This window comes from Taudactylus pleione, unplaced genomic scaffold (assembly GCF_031769625.1).
Source record: "Taudactylus pleione unplaced genomic scaffold, aTauple2 ptg000502l, whole genome shotgun sequence".
NCBI classification, from domain to species: Eukaryota; Metazoa; Chordata; class Amphibia; order Anura; family Myobatrachidae; genus Taudactylus; species Taudactylus pleione.
In genome coordinates, this window is record NW_028284904.1 from 2,800,376 (window position 1) to 2,823,732 (window position 23,357).

At 48.4% G+C, this 23,357-nt stretch overlaps 1 protein-coding gene across 4 annotated transcripts in view; it reads left to right on the forward strand.

Annotated features, from left to right (window-relative positions):
* The window catches only part of SLIT1 (slit guidance ligand 1), a 379,066-nt gene that overhangs the window by 310,405 nt on the left and 45,304 nt on the right, over positions 1–23,357 (forward strand). For all 4 annotated transcript variants that reach the window (XM_088449965.1, XM_088449966.1, XM_088449967.1 and 1 more), the window contains exons 20-25: positions 7,472–7,638; positions 8,304–8,436; positions 8,889–8,957; positions 12,498–12,569; positions 14,751–14,822; positions 14,946–15,017. In XM_088449965.1, coding sequence (XP_088306091.1) covers positions 7,472–7,638; positions 8,304–8,436; positions 8,889–8,957; positions 12,498–12,569; positions 14,751–14,822; positions 14,946–15,017 — 585 coding nt within the window. The remainder of the gene's footprint in view (positions 1–7,471; positions 7,639–8,303; positions 8,437–8,888; positions 8,958–12,497; positions 12,570–14,750; positions 14,823–14,945; positions 15,018–23,357) is intronic.

Consider the following 23,357-nt stretch of genomic DNA (forward strand, 5'->3'; position numbering starts at 1 on the left):
GGCGTCTATTGCGGACCGGTTATCGGTCCCATCAGCGGTCCCTTCTAGGGCGTTACCGCAGCCCACCATCCCCCATTCCCCGAGGGTTCCACAAATGTTGCGGTCTTCCCCCGGGGCCCAGACTGTGGGTCCTTACTCGGGACTGCCTGTGTATGTGCAGTCTTCCCCAGGGACGTGTCAGTCTGTAGTGCCTTTGCAGAGTGTTGCTCCGACGGCTCCTCCGCCTTGGGTGGATGTTCTATCCAGCTCCGTACAGAGTCTGGCGGCTTCATCCTCGGCGTTTCAGTCTATGTTGCAAGGTGATGTGCCACCAAGGGTGTCTAAACGTCCGGTTGTGAGTTCACTAGCTGCGCAGTTGTCGGACTCGGAAGTGTCCTCAGATGATGGAGAAATCCATGAGGACTCTGACTCTGATGTCATGGGGCAGGAGGTGGAAGCTAAGTCCTCCATTAATGTTCCAGCCTTAGTTAGGGCGGTGCGGGCTATCCTACATGTTGAGGATGATGCGCCGGCTCCTAGGTCGAAGTTTCCTAATTTTAAAAAGGCCAAGGTGACCTCAACTGTGTTCCCCCTGTCTGATCAATTATCAGATCATATGGCGGCGGCCTGGCAATTACCTAGTAAGAGGTTCCATCCACAGAAGAGGTTGGCGGCGAACTATCCTTTTCCTGAAGCTCATTGCAGGAAATGGGAAACTCCGCCGGCGGTGGATTCCCACGTTACCCGCTTGATCAAAAGCGCGACGTTGCCATTGCCGTCTATCTACTCTTTGAAGGATCCCACGGACAGGAAGGTGGAGACTTGTTTAAAGTCCATTTATTCTCTTTCCGGGGCGGTGGCTCGCCCGTCCATGGCTATCTCCTGGGTGGCTAAAGCCATTGAGGCATGGGCCAATGCCTTGGAGGATACCTTTCCTGATGAGGCTCCGGATATCCAGAGAGCGTTAGTGGGACAGATGCGGGATGCAGCTTCCTATATTGGGGAAGCGTCTTTGGATGCCAGCCTGCTCACTTCTAGGGTGTCGGCTGCAGCGGTATCTGCTCGGCGCTCCCTGTGGCTGAGGTCCTGGAGGGCTGATGCAGATTCAAAAAAGGGTCTGGAGGCCTTGCCTTTTAATGGTGATTTACTATTTGGTCCGGATTTGGACAGAATAGTGGATACTTTGGCTAAGTCCAAGTCGGCTTTTCTCCCTTCGGCCTCTGCGCCGGCTAAAGTGAGGAGCTCTGCCTTTCGGTCCTTTCGGGTTCAGGGTAAGGCCAAGGGCCAGTCCTTCCCGAGACATTCGGCGACCAAGGCCGCACCCAAGCCCAAGAAGCAGGCATGGAGTGCTCGGCGCCCTTCTTCCAAGCAGGAGGATAAGCCTGCTGCCTGATGGGACGGGCCTCTCTCTGGGGGACCCCAGAGTGGGAGGCCGACTTCTCCAATTCGCCCAGTGTTGGCACAATACCACCACGGATGCCTGGGTTCCAGAAGTAGTCTCTCAGGGGTACGCCCTGTCTTTTCGGTTCAGGCCGCCCCACCAGTTTTTTTGTACGAGTCCTTCTCTGGACAAGACCAAAGCTGGTCAGATTCAGGTAGCTATAGAATCCTTGCTACAAGCAGGGGTCATTGTTCCCGTTCCGCAGTCTCAGCGCGGGACGGGGTACTATTCTACTCTGTTTCTGGTACAGAAACCCAATGGTTCTCATCGCCCTATCCTGAATTTGAAGTCTCTGAACAGATACCTCAGAGTTCCCAGGTTCAGGATGGAAACGTTACGTTCCATCATTCTGGCGATGGAACCCGGGGATTATATGGTCTCCCTCGATATCCAGGACGCCTATCTCCATGTGCCCATAGCACCGGCACATCAGCGGTATCTGAGGTTTGCTATCCTGAACCATCACTACCAATTTCGGGCGTTGCCTTTTGGCCTTTCCACGGCTCCGAGGGTGTTCACCAAGGTGATGGCGGTTATGGCTGCCCACCTTCGGGGTCAGGGTCTACGTCTGTTGCCGTACCTGGACGATCTTCTGCTGCTGGCGAGCTCCCCGGAGGTGCTTCTTCGACATCTCCACCTGACCATTGCTTGTCTTCAAGCACACGGGTGGTTGATAAACTGGAAGAAGTCCTCCCTGATTCCATCACAGCGGATGGTTCATTTGGGAGCCCTGCTGGATTCTCGTCAGCAGCGGATTTTCCTGACTCCAGAGAAGGTCTCCTCCCTGCAGCTGCGGATACACAGTTGCCTGAGCAGTTGCCGCCTGTCGGTCCATTCAGCTATGAGAGTTCTGGGGTCCATGGTGTCGACATTCGACATGGTGGAATTTGCCCAGTTCCATTCCCGGCCCCTGCAGGGGCTGATTCTATCGGAATGGAACGGGTTACCTCACCGGATCCGCTCTCAGATGCTGGTGTTGTCCGCGGAGGTTCGGCAGTCTTTGGCTTGGTGGCTTCAGACGGTGCATCTGGTCGAGGGGCGCCCCTTTTGGATCCCGGACTGGGTCCTGCTCACGACGGATGCCAGTCTTCGGGGTTGGGGGGCAGTGACCGGCTCATTATCGCTTCAGGGTCGTTGGTCCGCGGAAGAAGCACTTCTCCCCATCAACATCCTGGAACTGCGGGCTGTGTACAGGGCCCTGCAGTCGTCCGGCCCCGCTCTTCACGGAAGGGCGGTTCAGGTGCAGTCCGACAACGCCACCACGGTGGCGTACATCAACCACCAAGGGAGAACTCGCAGTCGGGCAGCAATGTCGGAGGTGTCTCGCATTCTTGCTTGGGCGGAGTGTCACGTTCCAGCGATCTCGGCAGTCTTCATTCCCGGAGTCCTCAATTGGGAGGCGGACTTCCTCAGCCGTCACGATGTGCATCCCGGGGAATGGTCGCTTCACCCAGAGGTGTTTCAGCTACTCGTGGACAGGTGGGGGCTGCCGGAGCTGGACTTGATGGCCTCCCGTCACAATCACAAGTTGCCCGTTTACGGGTCAAGGACAAGAGATGCAGGCGCCTGTCTGGTAGACGCTCTGTCGGTGAAATGGACGTTTCACCTGGCGTATCTGTTTCCTCCGATATCCTTACTTCCTCGGGTTCTGCGGAAATTCAAGCAGGACGGCGGCACGCTCGTGCTGGTGGCTCCGGCGTGGCCCAGACGTCCTTGGTACTCCGATCTGAGGTGCCTCTCCATCGACGCTCCGTACCTTCTTCCTCAGCGTCGGGACCTGTTGTCTCAGGGGCCCTGCCTTTACCCGGATCTGGGTCGGCTGTCTTTGACGGCGTGGCTCTTGAGACAGCCGTCTTGAGGTCTAGGGGTTTCTCCAGTTCAGTGATTGGTACCATGCTTAGGGCACGCAAGCCTGCCTCCGCGCGGATTTACCACAGGGTGTGGCGCACTTATTTTCAGTGGTGTGAATCCAGAAACTATGATCCGCAGGTGTTCCGGGTTTCCAGAATCTTGGAATTTCTTCAATCGGGTTTGGACCTCGGCTTACGCCTGGCCTCTCTGAAGGTTCATGTGTCTGCTTTGTCCGTGTGGTTTCAGCGACGGATTGCTACACTGCCAGATGTTTACACCTTTTTCCAAGGTGTTCTCAGGATCCAGCCTCCCTTCGTGCCTCCGGTGGCTCCGTGGGACTTGACGGTGGTACTGAGGGTCTTGCAGGGTCCTCCTTTTGAGCCGCTTGAGTCGGTGGAGCTCAAGTGGCTGACGTTTAAGACCATTTTTCTCCTGGCAATTGCTTCGGCCAGGAGGGTTTCAGAATTGGGGGCGCTTTCCTGTCGCCCTCCTTTTCTGATTTTTCACCAGGACAGGGCAGTGCTCCGCACGCGTCCTGAGTTTTTGCCCAAAGTGGTTTCAAAGTTCCACATTAATCAGGAACTTGTTGTGCCAGCTTTTCAGTCACCTGATCTTTCGGCTGGTGAGGCTTCCTTGGATGTGGTCCGGGCACTTAGAATCTATGTGGACCGGACTGCTTCGGTTAGGAAGTCGGATTCTTTGTTTGTCCTCTTTGGTTTTCACAAGAGGGGTTGGCCTGCCAACAAGCAAACGATAGCCCGTTGGCTTCGTTCAGTTATTTGTGAGGCTTATGCGCAGGAGGGTTTACCTGTGCCAGCCTCTGTTAAGGCTCATTCCACTCGTTCTGTGGGTCCCTCTTGGGCTGCTAGACGTGGCGCCTCCGCTGTTCAGCTGTGTAAGGCGGCTACTTGGTCTTCAATTCAGACGTTTTTGAGGTTTTATGCGTTTGACACCTTCGCCTCTCAGGATGCATCCTTTGGGCGCCGGGTACTCCTTTCAGCACAGGAGCGTCCCCGCCCTTAGTTGAACTGCTTTGGGACATCCCCAAGGTCAACCCTGTGGACCCCCTATGGACCCTGAAGTAGAAAACAAGAGATATGGTAAGAACTTACCTTTGTTATCTCTGTTTCTACGAAGTCCATAGGGTCCACAGGGCGCCCGCCCTGACGCACCTGGCTTCAAATGGGCTGTGTGGCTGGTCACCGGTTTTCCGTCTCCCATTTCTGTGAGTATGGTTTCTTGTGTGTTCCAGTCTTCCTTCTCTCTGTTTAGTCTCCTCCTCCGGCCTTAGCTGCTTACCAACTGAGGTGCCTGTGGCCGGGGCGGGGTATAGAGGAGGACGGACCCAAGTGCATCCTGGGAGCAGCAAAGCTTTAACTGCGTGGTGCCCGTGGATCCAGATCCAGCTATACCCCAAGGTCAACCCTGTGGACCCTATGGACTTCGTAGAAACAGAGATAACAAAGGTAAGTTCTTACCATATCTCTTGTTTTACAGTCTACATTGACACTGTCTTCATGTAGCATTTTAAACATATAAGTGATGAACCGGTGGAACTACAAGGGGTGCAAGGGGCAAACCACTACTGGGCTCGGAGGTTATAGGGGACCATCAATGCCAGGTGCGGGCCTGGAACCTCCTGCAAGATCCCTACTCCCACCGAGACCCCCACACTGCCCTGATAACGGCAGAGCAGAGCTCTCTTTTGAACATGCGTGGCTCCCTGTAGAGTTGAAGAGCAAAGGTGAGTGTACAAGACGCTTAGGGCCTGATTCAGAGCCGGACGCTATTTGCGCTCGCTCGTTCAGAAAAAAGGGGTGGCTATTCAAATGAACCGTTCGCTCTTTGCGGTCTGTTCACGCCTCTAGGTCTGAACGAGCGGACAAAACTTGCGGTCGTTTTTTGGAAAACTACGCCCCCTGGCCGCTCGCATCCTACGTCATGTCCGCTATTTATTAGATTAATCGAGTACATCGACCAGCGTATGAACTGCTCGCTATTCTTGTGGTTGGTTTTTCCTACCACAATCTTGCGAGCAGTTCTGACTATAAAATAACCCAGTGACGTGGTCAATGACGCTGCTGTATTAATTATGCACACCCATAAAACGCCCGTTTTGACCTTTAAGCACGCCTGCGTTCTGATCTCCACTCCCCATTTACAAGCACCTTCCCCTGTTACCACCCACATACGCCTCCTCATATCACTCAAAATAGCAGGCATTCGCTATTTAGCGAACAAAGATTTTCGGCCGCACTGACTGGTTCGCGCATGCGTATTACGATCCGTACGCATGCGCAGTTATGCAGACATCGCTCGGAACGAACGAGCGGCTGCTTACGAGCGGCTCTGAATCAGGCCCTTAGAGCAAAGTCACCGGGACCCTACCCTATGCGATGCACTGTTCCGCCTCTGGTGATAGAGTTTGCCCTGAACTGCTGAAGATCAATAATTGGTGAAACATTAAATGCAAAGGATATATATAGAGTTTCTCATCACAATCCATCATATTCTGACATTTGTAAGGTGCGTTTGGCTAGATTCAACTTATTTTTGTTGTCAATCTTCACCTCCCCTGTTTTGAAGTTTGTATGAACAGAACAAAGCTTAGCCTAAAATAACACTCACTGCAGCACAGAGTATTTTAGGAGACAAGTGTGTGATCTTGTGGGAGGCATTGACCTGAATAGTCATGTGATTTGACAGGGTTCTGCATGTGACAGCAAAGCCTCATGATGTGAGGAGAGAAAGCTGGAGGCAAGCATGCAACCCCAGACTGAGAACTATATAGTGGACAGAGGAGGCCCCCCCCTAGCAGCACAGAGTATATAAGGAGATTAGTGATGTGCTGCATGTGACAGGGACAGTGACATGAGGTGAGGAAGGGAATGGAGGCAGCAGACAGAGTTATATAGTGGAAGGAACAGGACGCCCCAGCAGCACAGAGTATATCAGGAGATGAGTGATGTGTTAGAGAGGACAGAGCTGCATATGACAGGGGCAGTGACATGATGTGAGGAGGGGAATGGAGGCAGCAGGAAGCCACAGACTGAGAGTTATATAGTGGAAGGAGCAGGGTCCCCCAGCAGCACAGAGTATATCAGGAGATGAGCGATGCATCAGTGAGGACAGGGCTGCATGTGACAGGGGCAGTGGCATGATGTGAGGAGGGGAATGGAGGCAGCAGGAAGCCACAGACAGTTATATAGTGGAAGGAGCAGGGTCCCCTAGCAGCACAGAATATATCAGGAGATTAGTGACATGAGGTGAGGAGGGGAATGGAGGCAGCAGGAAGCCATAGACAGAGTTATATAGTGGAAGAAGCAGGGTCCCCCAGCAGCACAGAGTATACCAGGAGATGAGTGATGTGTTAGTGAGGGCAGGGCTGTATGTGACAGGAGCAGTGACATAATGTGAGGAGGGGAATGGAGGCAGCAGGAAGCCACAGACTGAGGGGTCTATTTGCGAAGCAGTGTTAGGAGAAGTGAAAAGTGATAATGTGCCAGCCAATCAGCTCCCAACTGTCATCTCACAGGCTGTGTTTGAAAAATGACAGTTAGGAGCTGATTGGCTGGCACCTTATCACTTTTCACTCTGTCTCCTAACACTGCTTAGTAAATAGACCCCTGAGAGTTATATAGTGGAAGGAGCAGGGTCCCCCAGCAGCACAGATTATATCAGGAGATTAGTGACATGAGGTGAGGCGGGGAATGGAGGCAGCAGGAAGCCCTAGACAGAGTTATATAGTGGAAGGAGAAGGACGCCTGAGCAGCACAGAGTATATCAGGAGATGAGTGAAGTGTCAGTGATAACAGGTCTGCATGTGAGTTATATAGTGGAAGGAGCACGGTCCACAGCAGCAAAGATTATATCAGGAAATTAGTTATGCGTCAGTGAGGACAGGGCTGCATGTGACAGGGGCAGTGACATGATGTGAGGAGGGGAATAGAGGCAGAAGGAGCCACATACTGTTATATAATGGAAGGAGCAGGGTCCACCTACAGCACAGAGTATATTGATGTGATGCTCCTGACAATATTAAAAAATAAGTTCATACAAGCAACTTGTTTGTATACAAAAAAACACCCCCAACAAATCTGTAATGAAAATAAACATTTTATTAGTTGCTATGGGCAACACTACTTATTTCCATTGCCTTCATTTTTTATAACTATCCCCAATTTTCTCTTATCTATGCAGGAACTTACTGGCGAATCCCTTTAACTGCAACTGCCAGCTGGCCTGGCTCGGGGACTGGCTGAGGAAGAGGAAGATTGTCACCGGAAACCCGCGCTGTCAGAACCCGGACTTCTTGCGGCAAATCCCCCTTCAAGATGTGGCTTTCCCTGACTTCCGATGTGAAGAAGGTATCCTACATTCTTGTTACATATTCCATAATGAGGGGCCAAACTATTCTGTATTCTTCCAGGAACTCGTAGAATCACATGAAGTGTTTCCCAGTGAATTACTAAATTCATAAGTCTTTGTTTATCCCACAAACACTGTGTACAGGGATGACTACAGATTAGCAACCCCAGAGCCCAACAAAATATAAGTTCAAAAACTTATATTTCACTACACCCCATATAGTACCAGTGCTCAGGCCAGAAGACAAAACTCCACCATTGTCCTTACGCATAGAAATTTTGGGGAGGACCAATAGCCGTGACCTCTACCCATGGTCGCCAGGTTTCGTTAAATGTGCCACAACAACCAGACACGTATGTAAGTTTGTAGACCAGTAGTAAATCATGGATGCTCGGGATGTTTCCAGTTCAACGAGATATAATTTTTAGCATAAAAGACCGGTAAAGTGGCCGGCGAGTGCGTGTGCACACACCTGGGATGGCCTCGCCTAATAACAGATATACCGTGCATTGCCCATCTATCGTCCGCCAGGCGGAAGAATCTCCCTGGCATATTGGGTGAAATGTCTTTACCTGTACTAAATGATCTCGTGCAGACACAACTGGTGAATGGTCGCCTTATCTCCACATATTGTATCGTCCTCATTGTTCCTGTCACTCTGTAGGCCAGGAAGAGTTGACCTGTGCTCCGCAGCCTCAGTGCCCCCAGGAGTGCACCTGCCTGGATACGGTGGTCCGATGTAGTAACAAGCACCTGCTGTCGCTACCAAGGGGGATCCCGAAGAACGTCACAGAGCTGTAGGTCTCATCCTTCCTCCCTTTACTGTATAGCTGATGTTATCTATGTTACCTGCCAGGGGAGACAGAACCAAGATCACCTAAGACAAGCAACTTTATTTTATTATGTGGCTATATACAGCATATCTACTGCTATACCCCTTATTGGGAACTATAAATATAAAACCAGCCACTGAGACGTTCTATAAATGAAATATGGGATAACGATTCCCCAGTGTGAATAAGAATACTGTAAATCACTAAAGACTTATAGGACCTTAGAATGTATTTATAGAGTTCACTGTACAACGGGGTGACCTGTAATATTATTATAATTTGTATCCTTGTCATACCCGCCACCACTGATTATTATAGGAAAGTAATATCCTACCATATAGCAAAACAGCCACAATAATAAGTTTCTGTCCTCGGAGATCCCCGCATACACAAATAACTGGCGTTTCCTCTTACAGATACCTGGACGGCAATCAGTTCACTCTGGTACCTAGGCAGCTGTCTACGTTCAAGTATTTGCAGTTGGTGTAAGTATACAGCTGTATGTGTATTATTGAGAGTGGCCATAGCTCCTGGGGACAGACATGGCAAATAGTCCTTACTGGCATCCAATAATGATTCATCTGTAGACCCGCAGCATGCACCAGTGTCCCGGATTATTGCATTCCGCTCGCTTCACCGCGTAGTCGCTTGTTCAATTATATATATATATGTCAATTTAACAGCTGAAATCTGTATAAAGGAGGTTCCAGAGAAGCTATAGGGCCAAGGGAATGCTCCTTAATGCATCTTCATCTAATGCAGTGTGTCACCTACAGGCATAATACAGCCCTTCTTGCACCCTGTTATCAGCTGATAAATGAAGTGGCAGATCAGCAATTATACATCTGAAATTACTCATATTTCATATAGATGCATGTAGTGCAGCCAAGAGATCAGCCCGGCCATCGTCTCTGGTCAAGTGTGGCCAAGGGGGAGTGGTTATACCCAGTCAGGTGACCTTTGGGGGCATGGATAACCAGCTTGGGGAAATCCCAGGCTCCCAAAGAGGTCCGGGCGCCCTGACCCCTATCTCTGTGCTCCTGGATCCACTTAACAAATGCAGTTGCATTTCTCATTTCCAGTTTCTAAAAATAAACCTATTTCTTGACTGACTTGGCCTATGCACTGTGTCATTAATAATTAATACATTTGCTTTTGCTAAAATAAATAAAGAGTATCAACTATGTAAGAATTTCTTTGATTAAACGCATAACTTAATATCTCCCTCTTGTTCTGATTTCAATGTATTTATTATACCTAGTCACATAGGAGAGTGAGGAGCAGGCAGCTGCTTATTACGCATCCTGAGAACACTTGTTTAGCTGTTTGGTAGTAAGAAGAGTTACATACACGCTACAGGAACGTGGCATCATGTCTCACATAAATGTGTTACATACACGCTACAGGAACGTGGCATAATGTCTCACATAAATGTGTTACATACACGCTACAGGAACGTGGCATCATGTCTCACATAAACGTGTTACATACACGCTATAGGAACGTGGCATCATGTCTCACATAAATGTGTTACATACACGCTACAGGAACGTGGCATCATGTCTCACATAAATGTGTTACATACACGCTACAGGACCGTAGCATCATGTCTCACATAAATGTGTTACATACACGCTACAGGAACGTGGCATCATGTCTCACATAAACGTGTTACATACACGCTACAGGAACGTGGCATCATGTCTCACATAAACGTGTAACATACACGCTACAGGAACGTGGCATCATGTCTCACATAAATGTGTTACAGACAAGCTACAGGAACGTGGCATCATGTCTCACATAAATGTGTTACATACACTACAGGAACGTGGCATCATGTCTCACATAAATGTGTTACATACACGCTACAGGAACGTGGCATCATGTCTCACATAAATGTGTTACATACACGCTACAGGAACGTGGCATCATGTCTCACATAAATGTGTTACATACACGCTACAGGAACGTGGCATCATGTCTCACATAAATGTGTTACATACACGCTACAGGAACGTGGCATCATGTCTCACAAATGTGTTACATACACGCTACAGGAACGTGGCATCATGTCTCACATAAATGTGTTACATACATGCTACAGGAACGTGGCATCATGTCTCACAGAAATGTGTTACATACACGCTACAGGAACGTGGCATCATGTCTCACATAAATGTATTTCCAGTGCGTAACCTGTGATCCACCATCCTGGTGCTAAATACATCCCTATATTACTCTTCTGGTCTTCCTGCTCTGTGATGGTAGCGCACAGCCTCTGGTCTGTTCTCTCTGAGAAGTAATATATTTTCTCCTTCACCCCTCGGGTATTGTCATAATACTCCCAGCCTCCATTTACACTTCTCTAACAGCCTAGGAGAGTATAATTTCCTCTACCTAATCTTACCATGAACAGTGTTGTAATATTCTACTGTCTTGGTATATGGAAGTATATATATATATATATATATATATATATATATAAACATTTATTTTCTGCAATCCGTCTGAAAACGGCAGTATCTTCATACACGCGCAAATCTTCCTGGTCTCACTGTCATCATCGTGTCCTTGCTAAACCCTCCCACGTGCAAATGACCCCGTCAGCCACAAGTGCAAATGCTTACGACTTGCCCATAGATGCATATACTCCGATATACTCGTGCGCAGTGTGAAAAAACACGGAACGTCCGTCCGCACAACTGTCTTGTGTTCAACTCTGCGGTGGTCCCTATGTGCTGTATGTAAATCTGGCTTAGCTGCCCGTTCGTCACCCTGATTTGGCCATTATGCTCTTTAGTAGCGGCAGAACAGACCTCTTTACTCTCCCCTTACTCTGGCGGAATGGCTTCCAGCCCATTACTATTAGAGTTATAGTGTGGCCCACTGGCCAGTGTTTAGATTTATATCAGCTAATTTGTAAAGATGATTCAGTTCTAATAATTATCGCTGACTTCCCTTCTGAATCTGGTAGAAAAAAAGTGAAAGGAACGAAGTATAAATCAATACAGTGTCTAGCCTATCTACTTGTGAGCTAGACAGTGTAGCTGAAATAATTCAGTTCAGGTTGAAAAAAATACCAAACACATAACGTGATGAGCATGTGTTTCTACGCATTAGGGGCCTTATTCAATGTGGATCGCTATTGCGATCTCAGCTGCGATTACACACGCAGTTCTGCTGCAAAAATATGCTAATGACTGCAACTGCTCATCCGGCATAGAGACGCCCACTACCGCTTTCTCACATCCAGACCTCGCAATCCTGCGTATACATCGGTTACATCGAGTGACATCGGACCCTCATGCAGAATTACAGCAGCTCTGACCTGTCTCAGAAATTACAACTGTCGTCGCACGCAGTGAGTACTCAGACTGCGTATGCCGTTGCAGTGGCTTATTTATGCACGCCCAAGTAACGGCGTTCAAACGGACAGGCACACCTGCATTTCTCCAGCCACTCCCCCTGTCACCACCCCCAAGCGCTGACGTCCCGTCACTCTCTCTGCGATGGCTTTGTATCTGCGATCGCAATGCTAACCCAAGCACGCGCACTGCGGTGCATACGCCTGTGCCATACGCGTCATCGGCCGAGCTCCGTACCCTGTTGCAATTGCGGTCCGTAATGAAACACACCCTGGAACTGGACACTGGTTACAAAATAGAGGATAACATAATAAATAGTATAATTAATAGTTACAATATGCAGAAATATATTAACCTGATTAATGGATTATAAAGAACAATAAAATAGAGTTAATAGGCTGAAACCTGTTAATAATCCACAGACTCTGTTTTTATAGCACCTGTCACCGGGGGGGGGGTATAACCATGCCAGCTGCCACCGCCTTTGCCCATCTCCTGCCCCTTGCCAGGTCTGTTTACACCCAGGAGCCTCTGCCCTCACCCTAAAATGCTGATCTAGGCAATGTCTAGGGAATGACACCCTTTAAAAGGCCGTATTCCCTGGAAGGTAGTGAAATTGTTCTCACTCTAACCGTGCTGATCTCTTCCCTTTCACAGAGACCTGAGCAATAACAAAATCAGCTCCCTCAGCAACTCGTCCTTTACAAATATGAGTCAACTCACCACGCTGTAAGTTATATTCTGTTACCAAGGTCATACATGAGGATCGGCTGGATGTGATGTGATGGTTCTGTCTGTGCTATTCTATCCAGACAATGACACATAATATTCAAGGCAAAACTATTTATTTTACTTTACTTTAAGTACCTCTCAGACAATCAGAACAATCAGCGGAACTGAGCAGAAGGGCTCTGAGCGGTCTGTTGTATCTATCACTGTCGCAGCCGCTGCGCCACGTTAATCAGCCCGATGTATGACATTCTTTCCACGTAGAATTTTTTTTTTGTGTTTAACACTTTGATAAACGCGACTTTATGCTTTTTTACTTAGTGACAGTTTTTTGTTGGTCGATAGCAGCAGGAGCCCGAACTACACAGCAGGCTTTTTATTTATGATAGGGGCATTTAATGATGAAAAATATTGAGTTACGCTGATCGCTATGTCAAGCTAGCGTCTTCTGCCATTCACTGACTGCTTGACGTCATGGTCGATGTGGTTTAGCCCTGGATAGCGCTGGTTTTAGGCAACTGGGTGATGGCGCTGTTTCAGATGCCATTATCGCTATTCTGAAGATAAGGCCTACGTGCCCTGTCAGACCGGTGATTCCGACTGTGAGATGAGACTGATGGCTACAGAAATAGGATGCTTCCAGACGTTGTAGGGTGGAGGGGGAGGGCATAAAGCACGGTTAGACCATAAATAAATCAAATCTGGCCATGCACCCTGCAATATTGCAGTTAATATCGGGCCGTTGGAATGATGTTGCAATGTTTCTGGTCCCCAAAATGTATTATCATTATGGGGTAAGGTAGTAAGTGCGGTTGTTAGATGAAGGCGTGGTCATCTCCAGAGCGCAGGGTCATCCCTGACCCTACTAACGCGTTGCAGGTGAGCTGGCCACTCAACCGGAGAGACAAACGTCGCTCAATTCCTAGGATGGGCCACTTTGAAAAAAAAAAAAATGTTGCAAGCTGATTGGTGGGTGACTCTTTCATACACAGTAATGATATCGGGGGCAGAGGTATCAAACCTTTGAGAGAGATGAAATGGAGAAGTTGCCCATTGCAACCAATCAGCTTCTAACTGTCATTTTATAGACTCTGGGCCTGATTCAGAGCCGCTCGCAAAAAGCGTGCGCTCGCTCTGAATCAGGGCGTGTGGGTTTTTCTGTTTGTTGAGGCCTCTTGGCCGCTCGCATAGCTGTGGGTTAACACCCACAGCTTATGCGAGCGGCCATGATGATGGTCGCGATAGTCAAGACCATCGCGACCATCGGGCTTGCGACGAGACCCTTGTGGTAGGGTCTCGTGGCTGCAAGCCCCAGAGAGATTTCGGCTCTAACAGAGCCGGAATCTCTCCACTGACATCACTTGTGATGTCAGTGGGGCCGCCCCCAAACGGCAGGCGTTCTCATGGGAACGCCTCCGTCTGGGCAGCCACACCCCCCAGCCCGCACACCAAAGGGGGCGAGCTGTCACTCAACATTGACAGTTCGCCCCCTTTGGTGCAAGACCCGGAGCAACGGATTGCCCGTCGCTAGCCGGGTCTCGCGCATGCGCTCAACGGAGCCAGCTCCGTTGTGCGCATGCGCTGTGGGCCACCATCAACCCGGTTGCGAGCGCTCAGCGCTTGCGACCGGGTCTGAATCAGGCCCTCTGTTAGATAACTGATAGCTGTAAGCTGATTGGGTGCTATGGGTAACGTCTATAAGTTATCTCTATCAAAGGTTTGATACATCTCCCCCCATAGTCTGTATTTAGAGACTGGAAAATAGGCACAGCATAACAAAGTGAAACTTCACAGATACAAAGAAACACCTATTGGATAGTGGTGTTAAGTTATCGGAATGGGCCTATATATAGCCCAACATTTATAGGGGAAGCAGACTTTCTATGGTTTCACCCAATCTTTCATCAGTGATATCACTACCTTCCTACTGAATAGATCGGCTATTCGTCCAGCCCGCAAAACGTCTGTGTCCAACTTTGTGTAGGGAACAAATCCACTGTGAGTTGAATTTAGGTCCATTGAGAGAACTCATTGTCTGTAGTGGAGAGTGAATATTTCCCAGATACCTTGGTATATACTAGAATGGATGTATAATATGTTTCCCATTGATAAAAATGTCATTGTAAGAAAGTCGATCTGTTACTGTTACTGACTGATTACCGTCATGCTTCATCCCGCCAGGATCCTGAGCTATAACTCTCTGCGGTGCATTCCCCCCTTGGCGTTTGAGGGTCTGCGATCCCTGAGGCTCCTGTGAGTTGGATATCTTGTATGTCACGTTTTGTGTCCCACCAGTTAGGGGCAGGCGAGCGGGACAGAATGTTTCTGCAGTATAAAGAGATAATACTTACACAGATATTATATTTCCGGCTCTAGGTCTGTCCATGGGAATGATATCTCCTCTCTGCCTGAGGGAATCTTTTCAGATGTCTCATCTCTTTCTCATCTGTAAGTACATAGAAGCCTGAAAGTCCCAGCTTAAAAGTGAATGTAACATGAGGTTTAGATGTATAATCACAATTTGTAATAAGATGATTACTTTCTAATAATTATCACTTTCTTTCCTGCTGAATTTGGAAGAAAAAAAAATAAGATAAATCTAAACTGTTTCTAACCTATGTACATGTGAGCAAGAAATTGTAGCTGAAATACATTCAGTTCCGATTGAAAAAAATATTGTAAACTGATGTTATGGGGCATATTTATCAATTGTCAGGTTTTAGACCCAATAATAGTAATCTCTTATTACCGCTATTCACTGTAATAAAAAAAAGATATACTTCCCGAATGCATCAAAATTCACACTCAGGGACAGGGGCTCCAAAAGAAGCCCCGTTCCTCCGATGTTTCCGGAGTGAAGTGGTCGCATCAGCAGTCACTTTACTCCTCTATCGAGACCCCCGCAGATCTACTACGCATGTGCGGCGGCCATTGCCGGGGCTCTCCTGGCAAGACTTGTGAAATGTCGCCCATAATCTGCCGCAGCTAACGTCACCTTCAGGTGCCGTTAGCTGCCGGGACCAAACTCCGGCTTGGTATATTTGGGGGCTATGGGGGCTGCGGCTGGTGTCGAAAGTGGAAGTACCATGGCATATATGAAGATATCTGCTGTCCATGATACTGGATATTAGCAGGTATCCCCCGAAAACGGGTGTTTTGGGGAATATGCTGCAATATTGATGCAGCGGACGAAACAAATAGCACTTTGGGTGTCAACTCATGAGTCAATTTGTACACGATATTGTGTTGCAGAAGCGTGAACAGGAAGCTGGGCGCCAGCGTGTCCCAAGGGTATTGTTCCTGGAACTCTGTAAGCCAAATACAGATGTCAACAGGGCAGCAACGGTTCAGTCCGCTCCGCCATGCTGCCTTGGGCGGTGGCACCGGCCCTCGCCCCCTAGTTACGGCCCTGAATACGGTGCATCAATGTAAGACTGCATCTAATATGTGGGTTTCTGGTGCTGTAGATAAATGGCTTTTAGGGCAGTTCCCTCTTCGTGGTGTACCTGTGACTCTGTGGTATTGGCGGAGCTGCTGATCGCACTAATAGTAACTGATGGTGTACGGATTTATGGCAGCACCACAAATACCAGAGATCCAATGGTTGGAGAGAGCTGCTGTTTGCTTACATGGGCTGTGCTTGTCCAACAGTGATAGCCCTTTTAATTGCAACTGATCTGAAAAGGCGCATTGTAACACTCTGTCGTATGAATGAATCTTCCCGCGCCATGTTAGAATTCAAGGCAGCTCCTATTCAGAGCTGCAGGCAAGCCACACACTGAGTTGATGTTTACTTAGTTGGGCGATTATTTGCTACTGCGCATGCGCAAAATAGTCTGAAAACCCCTACGGTGCATGGCGGCAGAATGATGGGCGATCCTGGACGGTGACTGGGAGGTGACCTGAAGTGGGCATGTGTTGGCAGTGTCGCGGGCGTGTGATGGCAGGGTCGCGGGCGTGTGATGGCAGTGTCGCGGGCGTGTGATGGCAGTGTCGCGGGCGTGTCAATAAAGGAAGATGCTCCCCCGGCTGCACGATTGTAAATCACACACAACACAATCAGAGCAGCCGGACAGCATGCTGGACCAACCTCCCAGGCTGCAGCCACAGAGCCGGATTAAGGGGGCACAGAAGGCTGGAGAAGAGAAGAGGGAGCTAGAATCCGTAATCCTGGCTTTACAGCATGGTCTATTATGTTTAAACATTGATTTTGTTGAAAGTACCAATAAATCTAAAGGTTTATTTTATTCCCGGCTTATATTTTTATTCCCGTGAATGTTTGGGTAGGGACCCCAGTGCATTGCTTCGCCCAGGGCCTACAATGCTGTTAGGACGGCCCTGGGTGCCAGTGATGGTGCACTGATGGTGGAGTGCCAGGAATCACCGGGGATGGGGGGGGGTGGGGGGGTGTTACAGCGTGCAGAGAGGATGGGGGTCTCGGGCCTTGTACATTCAGGTGCACGGTAGTACACAAGGGGAGTTCTGACACCAGATTTTGCATATTATCGCTCCCGGGAAACCAGCAACAGATGCTCGAACGGGTACAGCAGCGTCCTCCCCTGCATCAGGACCCATTGTATGTGCACTATATGGAGAGTGAAAGGTATTTTTCTTAGTAATATAACATTCCTAGGGGTACGGGATCCCGGCAGTTGAGATGTCGGTGGTCAGAATACCGACAGTCAGAATTCTGACCCAGTAAGGTTAGTACCCTAACCGTCCCCCTAACCCACCTATCCCGCAGCCTAACCCTTCCCCCACTGCAGCCTAAACCCCCCACCCCACCCCAACCCTAACACTTACTGACGGGTTGCCGGTGGTCAGAATACCGGCAGCGGTATCCTGACATTCAGAATCTCGACCGACTAACCCTAACCGCTATCAGTCCCCTTAACCCTAACCCACCTTTCCTGCAGCCTAACCCTTACCCTCCTCCCCTGCCCAACCCCATTCCCGCCCCCACAGCCAAACCCTCCCCCAACTGCCTAACCCTCTCCCTAACCCTAATACTTAATGTCAGGACTCTGGATGCTGACGGTCAGGATTCTGGCACCAGGATCCCCACTGCTGGTAACTACATCACCATTCCTAGAGCTTATGAAATAGTTTCCCTTCCAATCCAGCCTCATAGTAACTATCCGTCATTCAGATAAGCTCCCCCTACTTTCACATGTTAATATGTTCTCCATGCAGGGGCCATCATGCACAGTAAGGGCTATGCTCCCTAGTTATTATAAGCAGCACAAATATTTTCCTGCAGTCCTGCCCCCTGACCTGCACCTGTTGTGCCCCCTCTCCATTCTGCCTTGTTGCATTCACATCGCGCTGTGTTTGGTTCCAGGGAGCGCAGCCAAACTGGTTCCTTCTTTCACTCTCCGGCCTTTGTTTGATTTGGAGTACGGTGTAACTGCTTTCATACCTAACAAAGAGGGTTCATGCATTCTGCAGAGTATCTCCAGGAATCCCTTTCATTGCAGCGTGCTAGGTGACAGTTGAGCATACTGTGCCTCACAGCTGTTAAACAAAGGGGAAATCGCAGCATGTAAGCTTTTAGGTGTTTGCAAATGTTTGACACTGCCCTGAGCAATCCATTTTTTATCCTGCTGGTCGTCCCGGAGCGCCACCTGGTGGCACACTTTATATTCTGAATATGTATCTGTACAGATCTGCAATAACACAATAGAGTCGGAATGTTTGTAGAGGGAGCCATTTCTCTGAACAAATTGCCGCTAACTGTATGCACACTAAGAATGCATGCATTGCACAGGAATCTTCTCTGCGGGCAGATTTATGCTAGCAATCATCTTCAATGGTCCATCAAAGACAAGCAATCCACAATTACTGTGTCACCTCTTCGGGTCCACTCATATGCTGCTGATGTAATTATTAAGGGCCTGACTCTATTCAGAGAAAGCGGACGCATCTCGCTATTTTCCGTAGACTGCGCATACGTCGGAAAAAGCAAACTCGGTCTGTACATGAGAATACCATTATACAATAGGTAGCACCTATCCTTGTGTATCAATGACTATTTCCCTATGGATTGTAAACCTGCGAGCAGGGCCCTCTCACCTCAATGTCTGTCTACTATTACCCACTCTTGTTCTATCACTGTTCATTCCCAATTGTAAAGCGCAACAGAATTAACTGATGATAATAATAATAATAATTGCACAAAGCTTCCGCAGCAGCAAGGAGCTCCGTGCCAGTCGGGTCTCGTGGCCTTCTGCGAAATGGACATTTGTGGGCGGCAACGGAACAGATGCTCCTCGTGGGAGTGCCATGGGAGTGTCATAGGCGATAAGGCAGGCTTCCCTGTTTGAGGCGTGCAAATGGGGATGGGACGTCTGTGTCAGATGGACCTTTTGTACCCAGCATGGGGCGGTTGTGAGCGCAGTAACGAGTGATGGAGGCTGCAGCTGCGACCGTGGAAACAGTGGGCGGAGCAATGCATGCGCATAAAGAGTCACAGATACTCTCAAACCTCAATGATTAGCATTAGACTTAGAGAGTGGAATAAAAGACCTGGGGGCATATTTATCAATAATTTCTTTACTAAAATAATGTAAAAACTGGAGTTTTTACACCCTCTTCACATTATTTTATTCTCACCTAAATGTATCAAGGGGCTTTTGTAGGGCTTTCTTTTAGTAAGGAGATCGCATTTCCCATACTTGTAATGGGAAATGTGATCTGTTTCAGATTTACTAAAGGTAAAATGTAAAATAATAACGGGTGTGGGGGGGGGATGGATTGCGATATTACCGCCATCTTTAGAGCAAAGTTGCACAACGGATGTGTGCCGATTGTGTCAGTGCAGAGTTTCAATTGCAATTTCAGGCGCACACACAGAATAGTGTATAGAAAATGTGGTGGGCATTCCTGGGCGGCAGGGTCGGACTGGCCCACAGGTGTAGAGGGGAAATCCCCAGTGGGCCTCACTGCCTGAGAGCCCACTCACTTCTCTAGGTTACAGACTGTTCACTCACACTATACGTTGTTACTGTACTAGAGGGTAAGTAACTTGGTGGAGCAGGACCATAGATGATTTTGGGTTCTTGGTTCGTTTCCATGGAAATTACAGCAAGATTATCCTCACTGCCCTCTGTGGCGGTTGGCCAAATGCTCTCTGGTGACTGGCCACACCCCTTAAGCATGGGCCTTCCCTGGTGGGCATTTGATGCCACAGTCCGACATGGACGGGCGATGACAGGGGGGTGGCTTAGCGCACGCACAGAGATGGTCCCAGGAGTCAGTATTGGTAGCCTTGTCACGTGCTTGAATGTTTCAGGAAAGAAAACAGAAGAAGAGGGAAATAGCTTAGCGGGGGGTGGGTGAGCGAGCGTTTCAGTGGTGGGGGAAAATCAGTAGGAGGGGCACAGTCTGGAAGAGAAGGCAAACAATGGTCTCTACTTTGCTTACATATTAGTAAAGTCTGGGGTGCAATAACAGGAGCTTTTGATGTTTGTTGATGAGCGATCTTAAATACATTTTTTATTATTAACAGTTACTTATAAAGCGCCAGTATTCTCCGATACACTTTACAATTAGGGACAAACACTGCAATGAAACTAGACTGGGTAATAACAGACAGACAAAGCTTACAATTAATATATATATGTTTGTCTGGTTTGTGAGATGGCCGGACTGAAAAGCACGAGCAGATTCATTTGGAAATCATCAAGAAACCTGGGCTGAAGCCGAGTGAATACAAACAGGGAGAAAATGTGGTCGCTTATTAGCAAATGGCTGGCAGGACAACTTTGTCAAGACATCTATCAGCTCTACAGTGTTTTATCAGATTGTTTACATCAGAATAATTAGGTAAAACTTAACGTTTAAATTTGGTCTCAGAGTCGAGAGATAATGGATGGATAAAGTCAAGTTGCAGGTTGTAGTAATAACAGACAGGAGATTGTTTGAGGGAGAGCTGATCATTAATAAAGAAACAACTCTGTAGTCAGGACATGGAAAAGGAGCCATTGTACAGTCTGACGACTGTCTGCTGGAGACATGAGCTTGATCCTGAAGTATTGTCATACTGATGATCCAATACGAACTTAGCCAATCAGAGCTTCACATTGCGTAGTGCAGCATCCCACGTGGCAACTGTCACATCGCGGTTAGCGCTGTATACAATGTGCAGCATGTCCGTTATGGCTCGGGGACACTGCAGTTTTTAGTTTTACGGAGATCCTGGGGTACTACATGGGCTAGGGGACCGGGCACATCCAAGCAGTAGGTAAATATGATGCGTCCGTGTGTAATAACGTGTTACAACACTCTGTGTGTGTACTGTTGTTTTTGTAATATTTTGTTTACAGTGGAACTATATGTGCCAGCGGGCCCTTAATGTCCGGGCAGGCTGGCATTTGTGGTTCTCCAAGTGGCGGCATGCCGGGGCAGGTTTGCTGTATCCTGTAGTTCCACCGTAAAGAACAATATTTAAATCTATATGTTACACCATTACTCCCGCACCCACCGCCACCAAAAGTGCTGGGAAGAGCTCAGGTCCCGTTGATCCTCGGGAGGGGAGACCCCATTTTTATTTTTGGGGTCCCCACTTTCCGAGGATTTCCAGCCCTGGGCTGACCAGTTTGGGACCCCACGCTGTGTGTCTCCCTGCTATACTGTAAGCATTCCGGCTGCTTCAGCCCGGTGGTGGCTACTGGAAAATAGAGGGGACCCCATGCTGGTTTTCCCCCCAATTTTCCAGCACCAGACTGGATAATCAGAAGTATGGGACTGGTTTTGCTTTTGGGGGGAGTGACCACATGCAAAAAATTTTTTTACATTAACCCTTTATTTACACAAATTTGCCCCTTTAACACTGTCCAAATAACCCACATTTTTGCTGTGTTAACCCGGGTCGCAGCACAGTGTAAAAGGGGGCCAGGGTTGGATTCCTGGGTCAAGTGACCCGTCAATCCAACCCAGGTAGTGTGCAGGGATCAACACGGGAATGACCTGTGTTACCCTGCAATGTGAACGGGTGACCTGGGTCACTCTACCCGATTCCCTTAACACCCTTTGGAGAGCCGTCATGGCGCCATATAAATAAAGGATAATAATAATAACCCGGGTACAGTCTATGGTGTAAACGGGTTTCAAGCCGTTGTGACATAGCTTGAAACCCGTGTTCAGTGCCCTGGGCTGGACCCGGGAATTTGAAGTCAGAGGAGTATAACACACTAGAGCCTGCACAGATCATACTGATCTGTGCAGTGCTTCAGACAAACCAGCTGCTCATAGGTCTATTGATTTTCTGCATCGTGTCGTGATTTTGGTGCGACTTTGATCAATTTGGAAAAAACGATTCTTAGTAAATCCGTGACTTTCGATACTTGTCAATCTTAACAATGTGATGTTTGGTACGATGGTCTAATGAAGTCCATTGCAGTCAAAAGTTGTGTTTGACATGCGTTTTCAGGGTCTAAATCAGCAGCGATCGCAAATGCAACTACGTACGCAGATTGAGCGATCGATAGCCATTGCGCATGCGTATAAGCCGCACTGCTCATGCGCTGAGATCGCACTGCGACTACGCACGCACAGGGGAATCACATCGCAGAGTGAGTGACATGCTGTGAGCGTTTGAGGGTGGTGACGGGGGCAATGGTCGGCAAAACGCAAACTTGCATACATTAGCCACTGCAATTGCTGTGTCTGCGGCTGGTCAGACCTGATATAAATGCTGCATGAGTGGTCGATGGTACCGATGTTTATGCACAAGAGCGATAGTGGACCTATATGAGAAAGCAGAAGCGGGCGTCTTTATGCCGGCTGAGCTGTGGCAAGCATTAGCATATTTTCACAGCTGCGTGAACCAGGCCCTCAATAGGAGTTGCATTTAGTAAATCTCTGATTTGCAAAGTCACAGGGAAATCGCGCCTTCATAAATATCAACCCTACGAGAGCAGAGGGATCCTCACACCCCCTCCAACATCAGAAGAGCAGGTTTGTGTCTGGGGGACAGCAAGCAATGAGAGCGAGCGGAGTCAGTAAGCCAGGTCTCAGTGAGAGCAGGGAGGTGTAGAGAATGAGCGCTAGAGGGTCACATACAGCAAATGTCTTATTAGCTAATTAGCAGCATTCCATCGTACGCATGAGAGGAAGAGACGTGCACGCTCAGGGTTTAGAGTTTATTCCCATCCATGAAGACAGTGGGCATGAAATACAAGGATGGACACTAGGGGGGATAGTGTGAGTCTTATGCATCAGCCATGTGGCTCTTGCAGGCAAGGGTATAAACAGGTTGAATATGGGAGAGCAGAGGAGTTGCTGGCTTGCAGCCATTTACGGAAGACGAGCGGAGTAAGGAATGTGTATACTATATTTGTTGTGCAGTTTACATTTTATAATGGTAAGAACTAATGGAAGTTACTTAGCAAGAGAAGGTTAGAAATGATAGCTGTATCCTCCCACTACTCAGGAATGCCTGTTGTTTATGCTATATAAAGTCTATGGGATATGGCATATAAAATATTGGAATAAAGGCTTACACACGCTACACAGGTACAAGCCAATAATTGGGCGTGTGCTACATTTAATAGAGAATTTATTTTACAGTAGAATTGTTTTTATGACTGATTTCTTTTAAATGTTTTTTTTTTCTCTTTCCTCCACTTTGGACACAGGGATCACGCTGGGAATAGGTGGTGAGCTGGAGTCTGGGCACCAAACAGTTCATTTCTTTTTCCCAGCAGCACAGGCTCCCTCTCCCTTATACCCCACCTCCAACACTAGATGACCAGTTTTTCGTTTGGTGCCCAAGGATTGGGCACGTTT